At 43.5% G+C, this 20,407-nt stretch overlaps 1 protein-coding gene across 1 annotated transcript; it reads right to left on the bottom strand.

The window, feature by feature from the left end:
* Positions 1–255: 255 nt before the first annotated feature.
* LOC147614500 (serine/threonine-protein kinase D6PK-like) lies at positions 256–2,529 on the bottom strand. The gene is made up of 2 exons (XM_086781064.1): positions 1,633–2,529; positions 256–1,531 (listed from the first exon to the last, which is right to left on the bottom strand). The coding sequence occupies exons 1-2, from the start codon at positions 2,463–2,465 to the stop codon at positions 583–585; spliced, it is 1,782 nt and encodes a 593-aa protein (XP_086637190.1). The 5' UTR covers positions 2,466–2,529; the 3' UTR covers positions 256–582.
* Positions 2,530–20,407: the final 17,878 nt, after the last annotated feature.

The following is a 20,407-nucleotide window of genomic DNA, read 5'->3' as shown; positions in this document are numbered from 1 at the left end:
GCACCTTCTTTGGCATTAATCATAACACACAAAAACACCAACCCTTCTCTCTCTCTCTCTCTCTCTCTCTCTCTCTCTCACACACACACACACACACACACACGTACGTTTGCACATCCGTGTGTAAAAATAAAATAGGCTTGTAACTCACGTCTTTAGTACTTGAATACCCGATGAATTGGATGTTGAATGAGATCACAAGGAGATGACACCGTGGGATGGATTTGATTATATTATAAGGCTCACGGAAAGTGATACAACAGCCTTATGACATTTTTGTATTTGAGGAGAAATAGGTGCGATTGCGATCAGCATTTATGCTCTGTACAATTGCACAAACCCCTCCCTCAAAAGGTTGTGTTTAGTTCGAAACTCTTTTCTTGTAGACCAGAACACAAGGTTGTAAGCGTGAAGCTTCTCAGGAGGTGAGCGGGGGCGTGATCCAAGGAGGTATTCATTGATCAGGTGCTCTACCCGCCCGATCTATGTATTGTTCTCCGGCGATCTGAAAGGGATTTACGAGAGACCGAGCATCGCCCTGAAATGCCGTTTTGCGTTGAGGAGCTGTGTATGTATATTGTATTAGAAATGGTCGAATTGTGCGGCAGTTTGCAGAGGAGAGATGTGGGAGAGCTCGACCTTGCTGTGGGTACTGGTCGAGTTCAGCGTGGCTTGCTCCAGGTTAGCAGGGGCAGAAGATCTCAGAGTCCTAGGAGGGCCGTTGAGATCATGATGCGTCGCAGGAGATGGGGCGGCCAGCTGGTGATGGTGGTGGTGGTGGAAGGAGGGCTTGCCAGCTCGGACAAGAGCCCAGTTCACACCCCTGAAGAAGGGGTGCTGCTTGATCTCGGAGGCCCCCCTGGCGGACCCCAGCCTCTTCCTAGGGTCCTTTGTCAGCAGCCCCTGAATCAAGCCTCTCCCCACGTCTCCCACTTCCACGTCAGCTCCCTCAGGGAACCTCAGCTGCTGCCTCGCGATGTTGTGCAGCGTCTGCTGGTTGTTGCACCCCTTGAAGGGGGTCCGCCCAAACAAAAGCTCGTACATCAGGATGCCCAGCATCCACCAGTCTACCTCGCTTCCGTGCCCCCACCCTGCCACCACCTCCGGAGCCAAATACTCGTGAGTGCCCACCATGGACATGGAGCGGATATGCATGGGCTCTGCCACCAGTTCCGGATACACCACCTCCTCCCTCCGTTTCTTAGCTTTCTTTCTGCATCCCAATGGGCTAAAGCATGAGAGCATAGCATACAGCATGGAATTGGAAGCATGGGAGGATCCGGAATGATTAGTTGATTGGGCTGATTTCAGAGAGCGCCTTATCAGGCGCCTTTTGCTTCGTGAAGAAATTGACGATGCCGGCAGCTTCACCAGGGCAGGTTTCACCTCGCACTTCACACACAAGTCGAAATCAGTGAGCATGATATGCCCATCCTCCCTCACTAGCACATTCTCTGGCTTTAGATCTCTGTAAACGATGCCTAGCATGTGAAGGTACTCCAAGGCCACAAGCACCTGCGCCGCATAGAACCTGCCACACATTGCTCGAAAGGTCAGGAATCTTTCAAACAATATGACATATTACTAAATTCTGAAATGCTCTACTAAAGCTCAAGGAGCAACAATCCTCACCTAACCACTTTCAACCCAAAATTCTTGCCGGGCTGGCGATGCCTTAGCGCGTGCAAGTCCCCTCCAGGGCAAAACTCCATGAGCAAGCACGAGAACTGCCCCATCTCGAAATGGGCATACAATGTAGGTAGGAACGGATGGTCCACAAGCTCTAGGATCTGCCTTTCTGTGTGCATTCTCTGAATCTTGTTCTTCTTGCCCAGCTTCTCCTTGTCCACAACCTTCATGGCGAAAAGGCAGCTGGTTCCTCTAAGCTGGGCGAGGTAAACGCTACCGATGTCGCCCTGTCCCAGCTTGCACAACAATTTTAAGTTTGCGATGCTGATCTCTTCACCTCTCAGCTTCAAGCTTCGGATGGCTGACCAAGCCAAGTCCTGAGTTTTATGAGGCTTGATGTTGCTCCCAGCTTGAGTTGAAGACACGTTTGTTTCGCAGCTGCTCCGACGCGTAGTGCTTCCGCTGCTGCTGCTGGTAGCATCGGTGCTAGAGGAACCGTAGCTGTAGTTGCTACAGGAGCTGTAGCTGTAGTTGCTACAAGTATCACTATTTGCTGAGCAGGCGAAGTGAAGAGGGTTAAGGGAGCTGGAGAAAGGGGCTGCATTATGAGATCTGTAGCTATGGAAACTGGCATCAAATTCGGAGCTCACAAGGGGACCTAGCATCGTAATAGCATGCGGTAACTCTGAAAGGTTTGGGCAAGAGGCAAGGAAAGGCAGGGGTTTGTAGTGCTGCTTGTATGGAGTTGGGCTCTTCGCTAGGGCAAGGAGGATTGAAGATGACGATGGGCACCAATTATAGGTGCCATGAAAACCACCACACCGCAAAACCACCATCGTTAGAGCGCCGCCAAAGAATCAAACGCGCAGCCGACGCCGCGAAAAGACCGCCGCTGTGAACGGGAACGCCCTCGCGCTCGGCCCTACCGCTGGTTCCCCTCGTGGTCGGCAAGGCACCTCGCAAACGTCAGCTGCCGGGCGATGTCATCTGACCGGCTCCGGCAGTTTCGCCCGGCGCTACGTGGCGGCATCTGAGAAGCTCTTAGATGGTTCTACCGGATGTCTGCAGGAAACACCACATTCACACGTCATCCTCCTCGTTTCTACAAACAAAGCGCATCATCAACCACGTTATGAACATCAAAAAGCCACCTAGGTTGTAGACTGTAGTACGTAGCCAGCCTCTCTCGGGATGATAAGACCCGTGAAGAGAAACCATATGCGTGAGCACATGCGCACCTTCCACACATCTCATTCAACCCCTTATGAGTCACGCTTGCCCTCGCCTCTAACCACCACTTGTATGCCAACCTCCATACAAACGCACCAAAAACTAGCGACTCTTCTCCTACTTATCCTACTGCCCTTGAAAGCATGGCTCCTCCTCATGAGGCACTGTCTCCATCCCAACCTGCAAGATGTCTTCCCCATTTCCAACCATCCTTGAAATATATAAGGAAATCACTCCTTTTCCATTGATGATCGTGTAAACCTACCTATACCCATTTCTTTCTTAACTTCAACTAAAACAATAAGGTCACCTTAGCTTTAGGGCACATTCTTTTGACTTCAACGAGGATGGCTATTCAATTTTACTCTCCCATGCTGACCTCTTGTATTCTAGTTTTCTTAAATGCTTGTACACTCAACGCCTTACAATTTGTCGTTCAACAACCAAATTTTGTCAATATTGCTCGTAGATCAAATGCATTATGATCCTTGCCTCCCGAGTCCCTCCCTCTCTCTCCCTCATCCATTATGATCCTTGCCTCCCGAGTCCCCCCTCTCTCTCTCTCTCTCTCTCTCTCTCTCTCTCTCTCTCTCTCTCTCTCTCACACACACACACACACACACACACACTAGTTTTAATGCTTGTAAAGCACATTTTGCATATGTTTAAATTAAAGCAAGCTTCTAAATTGAAACCGATCTTGAGCATTTCAAGATTGATTTTGTCTATTGCTTGCAAATAGCATCTTAGATTTACATTGGAAAGAAAATTCAATGAGTTGCATCCTTGATGCAGCTCCCCCTCCCCCCCTCCCACCCACCAAAGAAAAGATGTTAATATTGTTTTGATACCTTGTATCAATACATCATTCTTCGGTTGCACACCTCTCAAGCACTTAAAATAATAAAGCACTTTCTCAATAATATGTTTAGCTCGTACATGGTATTTGTATTCACCATGTAAATTTCAAGCGGTTCTTTCCTCCTTCTCAATGAAGGATCCTACCACTTATTAGAAAAGGTCTACCACCTAGGGAACTACACAACAAAAAAGTTAGTCCCAAGGGACAGTGCACACATAATTGGGGCAAAAGCAAAGCCACACCTATGAGATAACATCATTGCATACCATAGAGCGCATGTGTGTGTGCGCGTGTGCATGCGTGTTTGTGTTGTGAGGGGGTTGGAAATTGAACCCACACCATCTTGAATCTGGGATAACCATTTGGAAATCAACCCAATGGTGCTAGCACCCATTTTAATAAAAACAAATAATCATGGGGTCCCAAAACACGTACAACCTACAAACTAGTTCAACATCACATCCTAGCTTAAACATTGTTCTTATATATGCATGTAGGTATCCAAAGTGATGTTTATGGATTTATGTTGTTTGAATCCATGACAATGATCTTGAACTAAATGCATAATTTTTTTATTGCATGTTTACTAATTTTAATTAAGACAAAAGAATACAAAAAAGGTGAACCAAGTACTACAACTTTTGATTTGAATATTGAAGTATGATATCTTAAAAGGTATATCATAATACACAAAAAATTCATATGGTAGTACTAGTATCATTTCTAATCTACATATTCTAATAATTTACTTCATGTTATTTAAAATGAGGTGTTATTTCATATGGTAGTACTAGCATCATTTCTAATCTACATATTCTAATCATTTACTTCATGTTATGAAAATGAGGTATCAAAATATGTCCAAAAAAAACCTTTTTCTTATATGTGGACACCTATTTAATAGCTCCTATTATAGACATGTGTGCATGCATATGTCTATTATAAATTCTACTCCTTGTAGATTTAAAGAAAAATCCATATGTTACTACTACATAGTGGGCCTTAAGAAACAAATTTAGTGATATCCATAGCATTTTCATTAGTAACAATTTATGATTGTTGTATTGACTCGTGTATACACAATATTTATACACAAGTATAGATGTTTGTCTTACTGAGTCATGTTTAGATAAGATGTTTGTTATATACTGACTCGTGTATGTACAACATCTATTATAAAAGGGTAGAGACATTTGTTGTATTGACTCGTGTATAGACAACATCTATTATAAAAGGGTAGAGACATTTGTTATATTGACTTGTGTATAGACAATGTCTATTATGAAAGGGTAAGCGGGTCATTTATGTTACACCAACCAAGATAAAGCATTGGAGCCACTACCAAAATGAGTGTTCATGGTCAAAATTAAGAACTTTTAGGATCTAAAAAGGTGACAAATCTAGGATTTGATTGGACCTTGTAATAGTTCCAATTTTATTCCTATTATTGGATTCAAGTGTAACACATGTAAACCTTAACCATTACTAAAGGCTATGTTCTCTTTGTAGCCTAAGTCTTTTATAGAAGTTTTAAAATTTTTATTCCCTTAACTCTCTTGAATCTCTCATAACTTTGAATCCATAACCTATTTTTAATGCAAAATGAAAAAATGGACAATCCTTTATGTCCCTCTTACCCTATGCCATAAAATAAAATACAAGGATACAACATTTTTTAGATGATGCATAACAAGTCTAATCATGATCCATGCTCTCTCTCTCTCTCTCTCTCTCTCTCACACACACACACGCACACACACGCACACACACACACACACACACAAACTTGCTTTGCAAACTTAGGCATAGTAAGGTGGTTGCACGATAAGGGGCACCAGGAGAAGAAGAGATTGTGAGCGTAAACAAGGGCTCGAGCATTGCAACACACGACGAGTTCGATTGATGAAGCATCATCTCCTCCCGCCACACCCATTCCCCGTCTCTTGCCCATGACCCCACTCTACCTCCTTCTCCTCCTCATTCTCCCACAATTCTTTCTCCACACTATTTTGAGCCCTTTACTACTCCTCCCTTACACCTTGCCCATGCAGTTGTCACTCCCCTCAGGTGCTGCCCATGAGATGGACACTCCTATCTTTGGTGCCTCTCCACCTTTTGGCATGCCCTCCGAGTTTGGCCCTTCTCTCTTGGGTGTTGCCCACCATGAGCTAGCCACTCCTCCACTGGGTGCCCCTTCATCTTTAGGTGCACCATCTGAGCTTGCCACTCCTTTCTCGAGCACCTCCCATGAGCTTTCCACTCCTCTACCTGGTGCCTCTCCACCCTCGAGCGTGCACCACGAGTTTTCTTCACCTCTCTTGGGTGACACCTACAAGCTCCACACTCCTCCATCTAGTGCAGCAGCCCATAACCTTGATGCCACTCCTCGACGTGGTGCACATGCCCTTCATGTTAACACTTCTCATTTATTGGACCTTGAGATGAGGGTGATGATAGAGAGGTTCTGGAGGAGGAGTCCTGGGGCATTGTCATGCATCACTAGAGTACAAAAAGGCATTGCGACATAGGGTTCGTCGTGGGGAGTACATAGTGCATGGGGCTTTCTTTCTCGAGATGACAGAGACAAAGTTATACTTTGGGTTTAGGTCTACACACCCTGAGATCACCATCAGTCCCAGTGTTGAGGCTTGCAAGCCTTGGTTTGTGCACTACTCGAGGCAGCGTAACACATTTCTTTGTAGGTACCACATTGGATTTCAGATTTTGTATGATGTGTTTTGTGGCTTGTGTCAGCATGAGGGGGTGGTGCCTTATAGCCCGAGGGATTTTATTTACTCACGCTATTATGCCCAAGTGGGCGGAGGATGCCATCTACCATTGGATGGCTTGTGTCATGGGGACATGTACCTCGTGAAACACCTTGGCCATGCTTCACTTATGCAAGGAGGATTCCTCGGTGGCCGAGGTGGTGACATAGCGACAGTATGAGTATGTTACACATAGGCAAATGTGTCTTAGCGCTTTTTCTATTCAAAGGGGGAGCATTAAGATGCGGGTGCATGTGTCAAATGCGTCCTCAGACGTCACCAGCTCCACCCATAATAGTGAATGCCTACAACATGTAGTGGATTGGTGCAATGCGCATTTGACCACTAGTGTTTCGTCTTCCTTTCCTCTCACGAGATGCCAGGATTGTTAGGAGGTTCTTATGGTGTGTTGACAATAGTCTCAGGGGAGTTAACTATATGTAAACTCTATGTATCACACGTGCGTTCAAGGCCTAATTAAAAAACCCCTTATATGTAATTTTTTCATAAATAAAACACACCCTTTTTCTATTCAATATGTAAATACCCCCTTTAAATGGTACCCTTTTGTATATTAAAAATGTGTAAAAATTAAAAAAACCCTTTTGTTGAACCCACGTGCTATGCTTACATATTTATAAGTGACCCCCTCGAGACAGTAGTGTCCTTGATGGTTCTCTAGTTTGTGCGACAATGGATGGCACACTTAGGCTACACTCCATTAGGAGCTCATCCTATGATGACCCCATCATCTTCACATGACGTTGTTCATGCTTTTGTAGGCCATGCATCAATGGTGACTACTCACACTGTATGAGATGGGAGAGTGGGTTGATCCTTGGTTGGAGCAGCCAGAGCAAGGAGCATTACCCCCTACCACTTTTGATCCTCTCACACTACCTGAGGGGGTAGATCATGATTATTTAACATATATTTTTATAGTGGGTGATGTTTTTGTTGTCATTGCCATGAGGAGGGCAATGAGGAGGAGGTGGACTACTATATTTTGAGGGGAACTAGGCCGAATTGCACCCTTGAGTGTGATGTGACTGATGATTATGGATTCTCATTTGATACCCACAACATGATAGTTGTAGGTCACTACTATGCACAGGGTCACTTATGCAAGGGAAGCATTGAGTTTGTGCACTATGACTAGAGTAAGGAGGTGATTATATACTCTCATCTAGTTCTTGCTATGAAACTCATGCTTCAGCAAGTTAACAGCAAGAAGGGAGGCCCCCCACATTGGTCCTTTGCTCAACACAAGCATATGACCATCTTGGAGACCCTCATAACTAGAGAGTCTACGGATTGATATTGGAGCCTCCTCCCTCTTATTTGTTGTATCTACTTCCCTTCATTTTGTATTTTTCTCTTGTTTTGTATCTTCTACCCATATATATTGTAAGTTGGCTTTTCATTTATGCCCATATATTTTGTATCTTTTTATTAATGGTTTGGGGATGAAACTTTGTGAGAGTGTGGGACGTCACGCTCGTATGGCATCCGATCCGGGTGAAACTTTGCGAGTGGGTCCATGGGGCATCTACCACCACTTCAATTGCAAAGTTTCACCACCATCAAATTCCGGATGGGCGGGACGGTGTGTTTCCACCCACTATTTTTTGCATCGTACCAAAGGGGTCCCCTATGCAAAAAACTATGGGTTTAGGTGGGACATTATGCTCGTATGGCATCCGAGGGAGACACTAAAACTTTGCGAGTGAGTCCATGGGGAGATGCTACCCTCCACTCGCAAAGTTTCTCCACCATTGGACAACGGATGGGAAGGACGGTGTGTTGCTACCCGTGCATAGTGCCCAAGGGGTCACCTATGCGAAAAATAGTGGGTTTGGGTGGGACATCACGCACGTATTGCGTCCCATAGGGGTGAAACTTTTCGAGTGGGTCCATGGGACTGTTAGCCTTCCACCCATAAGGTTTTACCACCATTGGACGCAAGATGTGCGGGAGGGTGTGTTGCCACCCGCTTTGTTTTGCATAGTGCCCAAGGGGTCCCCTATGCGAGAAATAGTCGGTTTGGGTGGGACATCACACTTGTATGGCGTCTGATGGGGGTGAAACTTTGTGAGTGGGTCCATAGGAGTGATACCCCTCCACTCACAAATTTTGTGAGTAGGTCCATAGGAGTGATACCCCTCCACTCACAAATTTTCACCGCCCATCAGAATCCAGATGGGCGGGACGGTGTGTTGCCACTTGCTATTTGCCCAAGGGGTCCCCTATGGTAAAAATAGTGGATTTGGGTGGGACATCACGCTTGTATGGTGTCAAATGGGGGTGAAACTTTGCGAGTGGGTCCATGGCACTTCTACCTCTACACTTATAAATTTTCACACTGTCGGATGGGTGGGATGGTGTGTTGCCACTTGCCATTTTTTGCATAGTGCCTAAGGGGTCCCCTATGCAAAAAATTACAGGTTTGGGTGGGAGATCACACTTGTATGGCATCCTATGGGGGTAAAACTTTGCAAGTGGTTCTATGGGGCTACTACCCCTCCACTCACAAAGTTTCACCACTATCGGACACACTGGATGGGCAGGACGGTGTGTTGTCACCAACTATGTTTTACATAGTGCCCAAGGGGTTTCCCATGTGCAAACAATTACGGGTTTGGGTGGGACATCATGCCTATATGGCATAATATGGGGGTGAAATTTTGTGAGTTGGTACATGGGGCTGATATTTCTCTACTCACAAAGTTTCACCACCATCGGACGCTAGATGGGCGGGATGCCACCCAATAATTTTTTGCATAGTGCCCAAGGGGTCCCCCTGCTAATGCAAAAAATAGCAGGTTTGGGTGGGACATCACGCTCGTATGGCATCTGATGGTATTTGTAACTTTGCGAGTGGATCCATAGGGTTCCCAACCCTCCACTCGTCGCGGAAGGTTCCACCACCATCAGACGCCAGACTGCTATTTTTTGCATAGTGCCAAGGTGTCTCTTATGCAAAAAATTACGGGTTTGGGTAGGACATCACGCTCGTATGAAGTTCGATGGGGGTGAGAATTTACGAGTGGGTCTATGGGAATTCTTTCCCTCCACTCACAAAGTTTCTCCACCATTGGACATCAGACATGCAAGCCGGTGTGTTTCCACCCCTTATTTTTGAATAGTGCCCAAGGTGTTCCCTATGCAAATAATAGTGGGTTCGGGTGGGACATCACACTTATATGGTGTCCAATGGGGGTGAAACTTTGCAAGTCGATCCATGGGCTGCTACCCTTGCACTCCCAAAGTTTCATCACCATCGGATGCCGTATGGGTGGGACGGTGTGTTGCCACCCACTATTTTTTACATAGTGCCCAAGGGGTCGAGGGGTGTCCTATGTGCAAAAAATAGTGTGTTTGTGCGGGACATCACGCTTATATGGCGTGATGAGGGTGAAAATTTTTGAGTGGGTCCATGAGGCTGCTACCCCTACACTCTCAAAGTTTCACTACCATCGGACATCGGATGGGCGGGACGGTGTGTTGCCACTCGTAATTTTTTGCATACTATGCGAAAAATAGTGGTTTTGGGTGGGAAATCACACTCTTATGGCATCCAATGGGGGTGAAAATTTGTGAGTGGGCCATCCGAAGGCTACCCTTCCACTCACAAAGTTTTGGATGGGCGGGATGGTGTGTTGCCACCTACTATTTTTTGCATAGTGTTTCCCTATGCAAAACTTTATGGGTTTGGGTAGCATATCACGTTTGCATGGCGTCCAATATGGAGGTGAAACGTTTCAACTCGGTCCATAGGGATTCTACCCCTCCACTCGCAAATTTTTACAACCATTGCCAGATGGGTGGGACAGTGTATTGCCACTCGCTATTTTTTGCATAGTGCTTAAGGGGTCCCCTATGTGCGAAACATTAATAGTGGGTTTAGGTGGGATATCACGCTCATACGGTGTTTGATGGGGATGAAACTTTGTAAGTGGGTCCATGGGGCTGCTACCCCTCCACTTGTAAATTTTCACCACCATCATAGCCAAATGGGCGGGGCGGTGTGTTGCCACCAGCTATATTTTGCATAGTCCTAAAGGTGTCCCCCCTATGCAAAACATTACAGGTTTGGATGGGATATCACACTTATATGGTATCCGATGGGGTTGAAACTTTGTGACAAGGGATGGTGTGTTGCCACCTGCTATTTTTTGCATAGTGCCCAAGGGGTCCCCTATGCAAAACATTGGGTGGGATGTTACATTCGTAAACTTTGTGAGTGGGTACTACCTCACCACTCAATCACAAATTTTTACCACCATCAGACATCGGATAGGCGGAATGGTGTGTTGTCACCCGCTATTTTTGCATAGTACCCAAGGGGTCCCATATACGAAAAATAGTGGGTTTGGGTGGGACATCACGCGTATATGGAGTTCGATGGGGATGAAACTTGGTGAGTGGGTCCATGGGGCTGTTACTTCTCCACTCACAAGCTTTCACCACTATAGGAAGCCAGATGGCCAGGAAATTGTGTTGCCACTAGCTATTTTTTGCATAATGCCCAAGGGGTCCCCTATGCAAAAAATTACGGGTTTGGGTGGGACGTCACGTTCGTATGTTGTTTGATGGGGGGGTGAAACTTTGTGAGTAGATCTACATGGCTACTATCCCTCCACTTGCAAAGTTGCACCCATTGGACCTTGGATGGGGGTGGAATGGTGTGTTACCACCAGATATTTTTTGCATAGTGTCCACAGAGTCCCCTATGCAAAACATTACAGGTTTGGGTGGGATATCACGCTCATATATGGCATCTTATAGGGTGAAACTTTTTGATTTGGTCCATGGGGCTGCTACCCCTCCTCTCGCAAAGTTTCACCACCATAGGACCCTAGATGGGTGGGACGGTGTGTTGCTACATGCTATTTTTTGCATAGTGTCCAAGGGGTCCCCTATGCAAAAAATAGTGGGTTTAGATGGAACATCACGCTCTTGTAGAGCGCGATGGGGTGAAACTCTGTGAATAGGTCCATGGGACTGCTATCCATCCACTCGCAAAGTTTCACCACCATCTTCAGATGTCGGTTGTGCGGGGCGGTGTGTTGCCACATCCTATTTTTTGCATAGTGCCCAAGGGGTCCCCTATTCAAAAAATACAGGTTTGGGTAGGATATTACACTCGTATGGTGTTCAATGGAGGCTAAAAATTTTCAAGTTGGTGCATGAGGCTTTTGTCTCTCCACTCGCAAAGTTTCACCCCCATCGGGTGTCAGACGGCGAGAAGGTGTGTTGTCACCCGCTATTTTTTACACAGCGCCCAAGGGGACCTTTATGCAAAAAATAGTGGGTTTGGGTGGAACATGGCGCACGTATGGCATGTGATGGTGGTGAAACTTTATGAGTGGATCTATGGGGATACTACCCCACCACTCGCAAAGTTTCACCACCATCGGACGTCAAATGGGTAGGACGGTGTGTTGCCACCTATTATTTTTTGCATAGTGACCAATGGGTCCCCTATGTAAGAAATTATGGGTTTGGGTGGGACATCATGCTCGTATGGCATTAATGGGGGTGAAACTTTGCAAGTGGGTCTATGGAGCTGATACCCCTCCGCTCCCAAAGTTTTATCAGCCAGTAGATGCGGGATGGGCAAGACGGTGTGTTGCCACACCTGCTATTTTTTACAAAGTGCCCAAGGGATCCCCTATGTGAAAAAGTATGGGTTTGGGTGGGACATCACGCTCATATGGAGTCCAATAACGGCGGTGAAACTGCGAGCTGGTCCATGGGACTGCTACCCCTGCACTTGCAAAGTTTCACCACCATTGGACTACATATGGGCGAGATCGTGTGTTGCCACTCGCTATTATTTGCATAGTGCCCAAGGGGTCCCCTATGCAACAAATTACAGGTTTAAGTGAGACATCACACTCGTATATGGAATTCGATGGGGGTGAAACTTTGCGAGTGGATCCATGGGGTTACTATCTCTCCAATCGCAAAGTTGAACCACCATTGGACGCCAGATGGGCAAGAGGATGTGTTGCCACCCACTTTGTTTTGCATAGTGCCCAAGGGGTCCCCTATGCAAAATGTTACAGCTTTTGGTGGGACATCACGCTCGTATGGAATGATGAGGTTGAAACTTTTCGAGTGATTCGATGGTACTACTATTCCTTGACTCCTAAAGTTTCACCACCGTTGGATGCCAAGTGAGCGAGACAGTTGTCACCCGTTATATTTTGTAGAGTGCCCAAACGGTCCCCTATGCAAAAAAATAATGGGTTTAGGTAGGACATCATGCTCTAATGGCGTCTGATGGGGGTGAAACTTTGCAAGTGGGTCCATGGGGCTGCTACCCTTCCACTCACAAAGTGTCACCACCATCGAATGCCATATGGGCAGGATGGTGTTTTGCCACCAGCTATTTTTTACGGTGCTGCCCAAGGGGTCCCCTAAGCAAAAACTTATGGGTTTGTGTGGGACATCACGCTTTTATAGCATCCAATGTGTCATGACAACGGGATTACTGGGAGCCTAGAGAGCTTGACCATCCTAGCAAGAAACGAGCAGGGTTTAGGGGAGCCAAAAAGACCAGGTACAGACTCCAGAGTGGTCGGACACTAGTGAGAGTGGTCGAGAACATGTGAAGAGCTAACTAGCTAATAAAAGTGTGGAGTCCTAGTATAAAGGGTATAGAGTTAATTTTGGATGTGTGGTTGGGAGGAGAACTAGCACCCTTGCCTTGGAGAAGAGAGTTGTAGAGCTGAGGCTGCCCTAACACTGGTATTAGAGGAGTCCGTTAGCCCATCTGTGCATAAACAAGTCGGATCCACCACAACCACCATCGTTGCTACAGCCAGTATTGGTAGGCGTGTTGTCTACCATAGCAGACGCGCAACACAGCGCTAAGTGCTGTAGTAGTAACTCACGGGCGCGAGACGCGGACAACCAACAAGGGGAGAAGGGCACAAGGCCTCAACCATCGTCCAACCGTCACCCATAGCATCAACCATCCCCCACAGCTGCTACAAGCAGTACTATAGCATCACAAGTATCTGCCACAGTAGGCGGACTCAGATACGCCAAAGCCCTGGCCGTTGGGATCGTGCAGGCGTACGGCTTGAGTTTTTTTAATTATAAAAGAAACAAAAAATAAAGATTCAAGCTTTCAAAAAGGTTTTTCTTCCCAAACGTTTTTAAACCTTTGAATCTTAGAGGTTGTTCCCACGCAGGAATTGCCAAGGGAAGATTTGAGGTTGTTTTTACGAAGATCGAGAGGTACTTTGCAATGACAACTCTCATATTTTCATACCACACCGACAATTTCACTTCGAGCTAACAATCCGGTTACTTTCCTAGAGCTTGGCATTGAGGTTGGTGCTTATTTTTATTCTCTTGCATCGTATTTAGAGGGTTCAAATGGAATCTAATAAATGAGTCTATAAGAGGAGATCCCAGTCGTTTGTCGGATGGAAAAAGGATAACATGCAAGCTTCTACCACCATAAGTGCTTCAGTGTGGGAGGGATGCCAGTGGCTTCCGTCCAAGGGGGTAACATGAATGTCGGTACATATCACTCCAGAGATGCTGCTACTATTCTAAAAGATCCGAAACCTCTGACTTTTAATGGGGAGGAGAAGGAACACAATAAGGATGCAATCAACACTTTTTTACAAAAGTGGCAGGATTTGCATCGATTACGTCACACTCCAAAGAGGAGAGACGCGCGCTTGAAGTGAGATTAACTCTAGGAGGTAAAGCATACAAGTGGTGGATGAGCTTGGAGTCCGAAAATCAGCTTACTACATGGGCTAAATTTGAAAGTGCATTCTCATTATATCAATTTTATAGCATTTTTAAAGTAAATTTTAATGTTTACTCAAAAAAATGTTATTTTTTGGTTTGTTTTAGTGGCCTATACGTTGGGAAATTCATTATGGCAGTCATAACCTGGTGCTTCTCGACTTGGATGGATGATGCATGGAAATTATATGACTGAAAATGCTATTTTTCTCTATTTTTATGTGATTAAAATAAACATTTTATGGATTTTTTATTAACCAAATGGGCCAATTGGATTAATCCAAGTATTGGGATGAGATAAATCTAAAAGAATAAAAGAAAATATCCAAAAATGAGTAAATGATTACATAAGATGAAGAGTTGACTGAGTACAAGGTTTATTAGTTAAATTATGAGATATTACTAAAAACATGAGATATTTTAGAATAATGATGTATTTTTGACACCTTGGTAAGGAGAGGGGGACTCTTGAGGTACGCACCTTTTTCACATGTGTGGAAGGGTTTTTAACTCAAAATGTGATATTTTTTATCTCTCCTCTCTCCTAGATTAAACCAAATAAAAAAGGGAGCCAAACTGGTCCAAACCTTGTCCAAATTGAGTCAAACTAAACCTGGAAAATTCTAGAACCCAGTTGGACTTGGTTAGTGCCCTCTTTCACCTATAAATAGACTCTTAGTCTTTTGTAAAAATATATTGGAGCTATACTATGCCAGTATTATATTAAAATAATCATATTTTCTATTATCCCTTAAATTTTTCTCTCTTGGGAGCTTGGAGCTCTCTCTCCCTACAACAACCCTTGGAGTTGCTCTTCTCCTCTTGTTGGACCAATTGATTGGTCAGGGGCTTCACTGCTAATAGAGAATCAAGCCAAGCTTGGAGGTAAAATTAATTTTATGGTTTTTTCTAATTTATCTTAATGACTTACTTCTTCTCAACCCCTCTCAAGCTTGATAAGATTTTTAAATAATTATTTTAATTCAAATCAAGCTTTCCCTTAAAGTCCTAATGCTTAATTAAGAGAAAGTTAATCTTTATGCTTATTGGTAATACTTTCTTTAAGTAAATCTCTCTCTCTAAAAGAATAGCCATCTTTATGGCTAAATCCCTTGAAAAGGATGCTTCTCAATGATAGTCTCTTAATTCAAAGCTAAACTCTAGGCTTGATAAGCTAGAGATTAAGAAAATGATATTTTTATGATTTTGTGTTAACAAAATAATGGTTATTTCTTTTAGATGATTTATAAGTAGTTAAAAACTACTTTGATTAATTCTAAATGAGAAATAGATTATCTTATCAATTTGGGAAAAGAGAAATAATGGAATGAGCTTAATCTAGTGGGATAATCATAATTAAGTTTAGGATTATGATTTAAATTCATAAATTGATTTTAAGCATAAAAGAGAAACTACTATCATATTTTCATTACAAGCTTTTACTCTATTAAGAAAAATTGAGAATTATCAGTAATAGCAGCAGTGAAGCTATGGCAAAATTTTTTAAAAATAATACATATCTTATTTTTATGCATAATGCTAAAAGAGGACTTCCTACTACCATATTCTAGGATTGGACATCCTATGCAAAAAGAGTGATTTTTATCATATTCATGAGAAATAATTTTTTTTGTAATTATGCATTGTTAATTGATTAGGAGAGTTGGCACCCACTATTTTTTGCATAGTGCCCAAGGGGTCCCCTATGCAAAAAATTATAGGTTTAGGTGGGATATCAAGCCCGTATGGCATCCAATGGAGCTGCAATGATTCACCACCATCGGACACTAGATGGGTGGAATGGTGTTGTGCCATTCACTATTTTTTGCATAGTGATTAAGAGTGTAAGCACGTTCAAGGTTACACCTTTTGTGCTTGTCAGCATATTTTAGAGGTGGGGGTTGAACTAGCACATGTTTATTAGAGATGTAATATCAAAAGTAGCCATGTATGATGACTTGGAGTGGGTGGATGCATGCGTGAAATACAAAGATGCTCATTGCTATGAGCTATGATCCTTCCTCTCCAAAAGTTAATTTCGGAGACATGGCTGGGAAAGGCAGCGCAACAGCAGAGCACTCTACTGGCAGGAAGTAAACATAGCTATGTGAGAAATGTACCAGTGTGAATATATAGATAAACGAATCATGTGCAAACAAAAAAAGAAGCCTATTTACCTCTATCACAGAGATGTTCTCTAGTTTATCTGACCCTCCTCCAAGCATCTCCAAAGTGCCTCGTTGTGTTAATATTTTCACTGCAAGGCTAGATTTCTCAATCAAATCTTCCAGAGGAAAGTACACCATCTTCTCTTCTACAGCTTAAATCTCCAGTCTCAATGATGACAAGAAAGAACCTACTCTCTCTACAATCATCTGCTTCAGCTTTGCATCCTCAAATTTCTGCTATAAACCCAAATATTCCTCCTTTGAAATATGGAGTCTTTCATTGATGCCTTCAATCAATGAATTGAGGTTCTTTATGTCATTTTGTGCCAACACATAATCTTTATCAGAAAATGTCACACTACTACTATGACTAAGGGGTGGCCAGCTTCTCCACCTCATGTCCAATGTCAACATGGACGTTACCAACTCCATTGGTCTAATTCCAACACATTAAGTGGGTGTAAAAATACCCCCTTTTTGTAAATCATTATTGTTCTCCCTCAGTGAAGATGGCCCAAGCAAAGCACATGGCATTCTTGTGTCAATAGCATGAGGGTTGAACTCAAGCACATAAGCCCAAGCAAATAATAGAGGGACTTCCATTTTGGTTGGCCTCCTTTGATACACTTTGTTGTAGAACAATATCATGTCTTTAACCCTTTCAGGCCATATGCTACTATACTTCACACACGGTATGACCCCCTTTCCTTGGTGTGGCTGAAAATATATAGCCAGGCAGCATCCAAAATATATGACTCTTTCACATTCCTTGGATCATCACCACATCAATATACACCATGGCATGGAAGTGCACCTTGGTCAAACAAAACACTTGTCATGCTGTAGTATCACTTGTTATAAATTCAGTGCAAGATGTTCTTTGTTTCATTAATTTTGGTTGGTGCCTAAGAGATGTTAAACCCATGGCTGTAGGATATTTAAAGCCCAGTTGTACATTAGCTATATGACAGCCGCGTCCCGTGTCTTTGTATTGCAATTGACTCGTCAAGGGGTTTAATGCACATCGATTGCGGTCAAGGAGGTTAATGCACATACTTTGGGGTCCTATAATGCGGTGCTTGGAAAAGATGCCCGAAAATCCTTTCGTGCCAAGAAAAATACCCCTACTGAGTCTAGAGGTATTTTTCTTGGCATGAAAGGATTTTCGGGCATCTTTTCCAATCACCGCATTATAGGACCCCAAAGTATGTGCATTAACCTCCTTGCAGAGCAAGCAGTACCAGTGATGACGGGCGTTACTTTATACATTGGAGGTCAAGCAGCATTCCATGATTGCAAAAAGTGTGGAGAAAATTGTAGAGGTAAAGCAGCATCCCATAACTGAAAGAAGGGGGGAGGATCCTGCACAAACATATGTGGATAAAGTTATTGAGAAAATAGAGAGAGAGCTTCCTTCCACTACCTACCTACTCTAGCACCATAGGTGGAAGATCAAAGAGAACTAATCCTTGATCTAAATGGTGTCTTGATCATGTCCTTCAAGTGTGGTGAATAAATTCCATGTTATACAAGGTCCATGACACCTGTGGAGTATGGTGGTGGAAAAGAGAAAGTCTAAGAAATGATGCAAGATGTTTGCTACAATGGGCCATTGATAATTTTACTGTGTTCATATGGAGTTGTGCACGGGAAAAGCAAGTTAGAGATTTGCTAAATGCTGCATTTCCAATTCAAGCACATCAACTGAGTGACCACCTTCTCAGCCAGTCAAATTGTACACCATATGAGGATTTTGAGTGCGTGCTAGGGATAAAATTTTCTTCAAGCGGTTGTTTGATTTTTGGGGCAAGTGTATAATGTTTGATACGAGGAAGATGGTGATAATGGATGATTTAGCATATAAGTGTCTTAAATATAAGTGTCTTAAATATACTTGTCAATGTAGTATTATTATTCCCAAGTTTCATGATCTTCAATTGCACGAGGTGAAAAATTATCTTGTTGAGAGGATGGTCCCGTGGCTATGGATGTGGCTATTGGTAGAATGCTAACCTACCTATGCAATTCAGAATGGAATTAACACATTCCTAGACCTTGAGAGACTCAGTGTTTATCATTTTTTGTGTTGTGGACTCTTAACATGTTATTGTAATTTAAAAACATGGATTATAGACTGTTGTCTAGCATCTCTATATCTTTTTCTTTGCCTTGGTGTCCTCTCAAAGCTTGTTAGCCCATGCGTTCATGTGGATGCTCTTATGTGGTTGTTTTGATGTCTGTGGTTCTAGAAAACTATAAGTGTTTGGCTTTTAGTCCTGCTCTCTTGGATAGTTAGGGCTTTTAAGCCCTATTCCTTTTGTAAGTTTATAGTTGGTACTTGGGGTTCTAAGCCCCGTTCTTTTTCTGACCGATAAAGTGCCAGATATTTGGTGTAGATGGGCTCAACCTAGGATGTTGCCCCTGTGGGCATTGCAAATATTTACCTTTAATATAGATCTCTTGTTTTGCATTAAAAAAAAAATTTCTTGTTCAAAAAAAGGTTCTTGCTTATATAGATTCTTATGTGCAAAGTGATATAGTTACATATAATCATTGAAATGTTATAAATAAAGTTGCATCCATGGGTCTTATAGTTTCAGGATCGCATAATGGTGACTCATTGCAATGGGAATTTACATCAGCATTTTATTTTTGGTTTACTTAGGCTATATATTGTGAATATTTATTTAATGAAGTTGTATTATAAACTGATGTTCACAAACTGTTATAGCTATGTTGTATATATAACTATGCTGATTAGCATACAAACAACATACATGTACATGCAAGTTAGCATACAACTATGTTAATTAGTATATGCTAGTTAGCATATAACTACGCTAATTAGCATATATAGTAGTTAGCATATAATTAGCATTTCCACACATAAGTTAGAATACAACCATACTAGCTAGCATACACCTATGCTAGTTAGCATGAGAGATCGTGGGTGGGTGTGTGTCTGAGAGAGAGAGAGAGAGAGAGAGAGAGAGAGAGAGAGAGAGAGAGAGAGAGAGAGATCCCATGTGTGTTGCCTCCTTGCTCCACTCATACAACACAAACTCAATGCCTCCTTTTTGCATTTGACCCTGTGCATGCTAGTTAGCATGAGAGATCGTGGGTGGGTGTGTGTCTGAGAGAGAGAGAGAGAGAGAGAGAGAGAGAGAGAGAGAGAGAGATCCCATGTGTGTTGCCTCCTTGCTCCACTCATACAACACAAACTCAATGCCTCCTTTTCGCATTTGACCCTGTGCATAGTAGTGACGTTCAACTATCATGCTGTGGGCATCAAATGAGAATCCATAATCATCAGTCACATCATACTCAAGGGTGCACTTTGGGCTTAGTGCACCTCAAAATGTAGTAGTCAACCTCCCCTCATGTCCCTCCTGGTGCAAAAACATCACCCACTATCAAAATATATGTCAAAGAATCATGATATGTCCCCTCAAGTAGTCTGAGAATATCAAAAGTGGTGGGGGGTAACGTTCCTCGCTCTGGCTTCAACACCTCCTGCAACCAAGGATCAACCCACTCTCTCATCTCGCACATTGAGTAGTCACCATTGATTTATGGCTTGTAAAAGCATGAGCGGCACCATATGAAGATGTGCTCCTAATGGACTATAGCCTAAGTGTGCCATCCACTATCGCACAATCTAGAAAAGCACCATCAAGGACACTACTGTCAACACACCAAAAGAACCTCTTGACAATCTTGGCATCTCATTGAGGGAAGGAAGAGGCAACACGAGTGGCCAAATGCGCATTGCACCAATCCACTACATGTTGTGTGTCTCAAAAGCTCTCATTGTCATAGTGGAGATGGTGACGTCTGAGGGCGCGTTTGACACACACACCCACACCATCATGCTCCCCCTTTCCATGCCCCTTCTTAAATAATCTCCAAATCACTTGGTAGCCTTTCATGTGATGCCAAGAATATAGCCAATAAAAGTAACGAGCACTCTTGAA

Source organism: Cibotium barometz, chromosome 42 (genome assembly GCF_041138505.1).
Source record: "Cibotium barometz isolate CiBa-2024 chromosome 42, ASM4113850v1, whole genome shotgun sequence".
Taxonomy (NCBI): Eukaryota; Viridiplantae; Streptophyta; class Polypodiopsida; order Cyatheales; family Cibotiaceae; genus Cibotium; species Cibotium barometz.
Note: the sequence above shows the minus strand (reverse complement) of the source record. Positions and strands in the feature narration are given on the sequence as shown.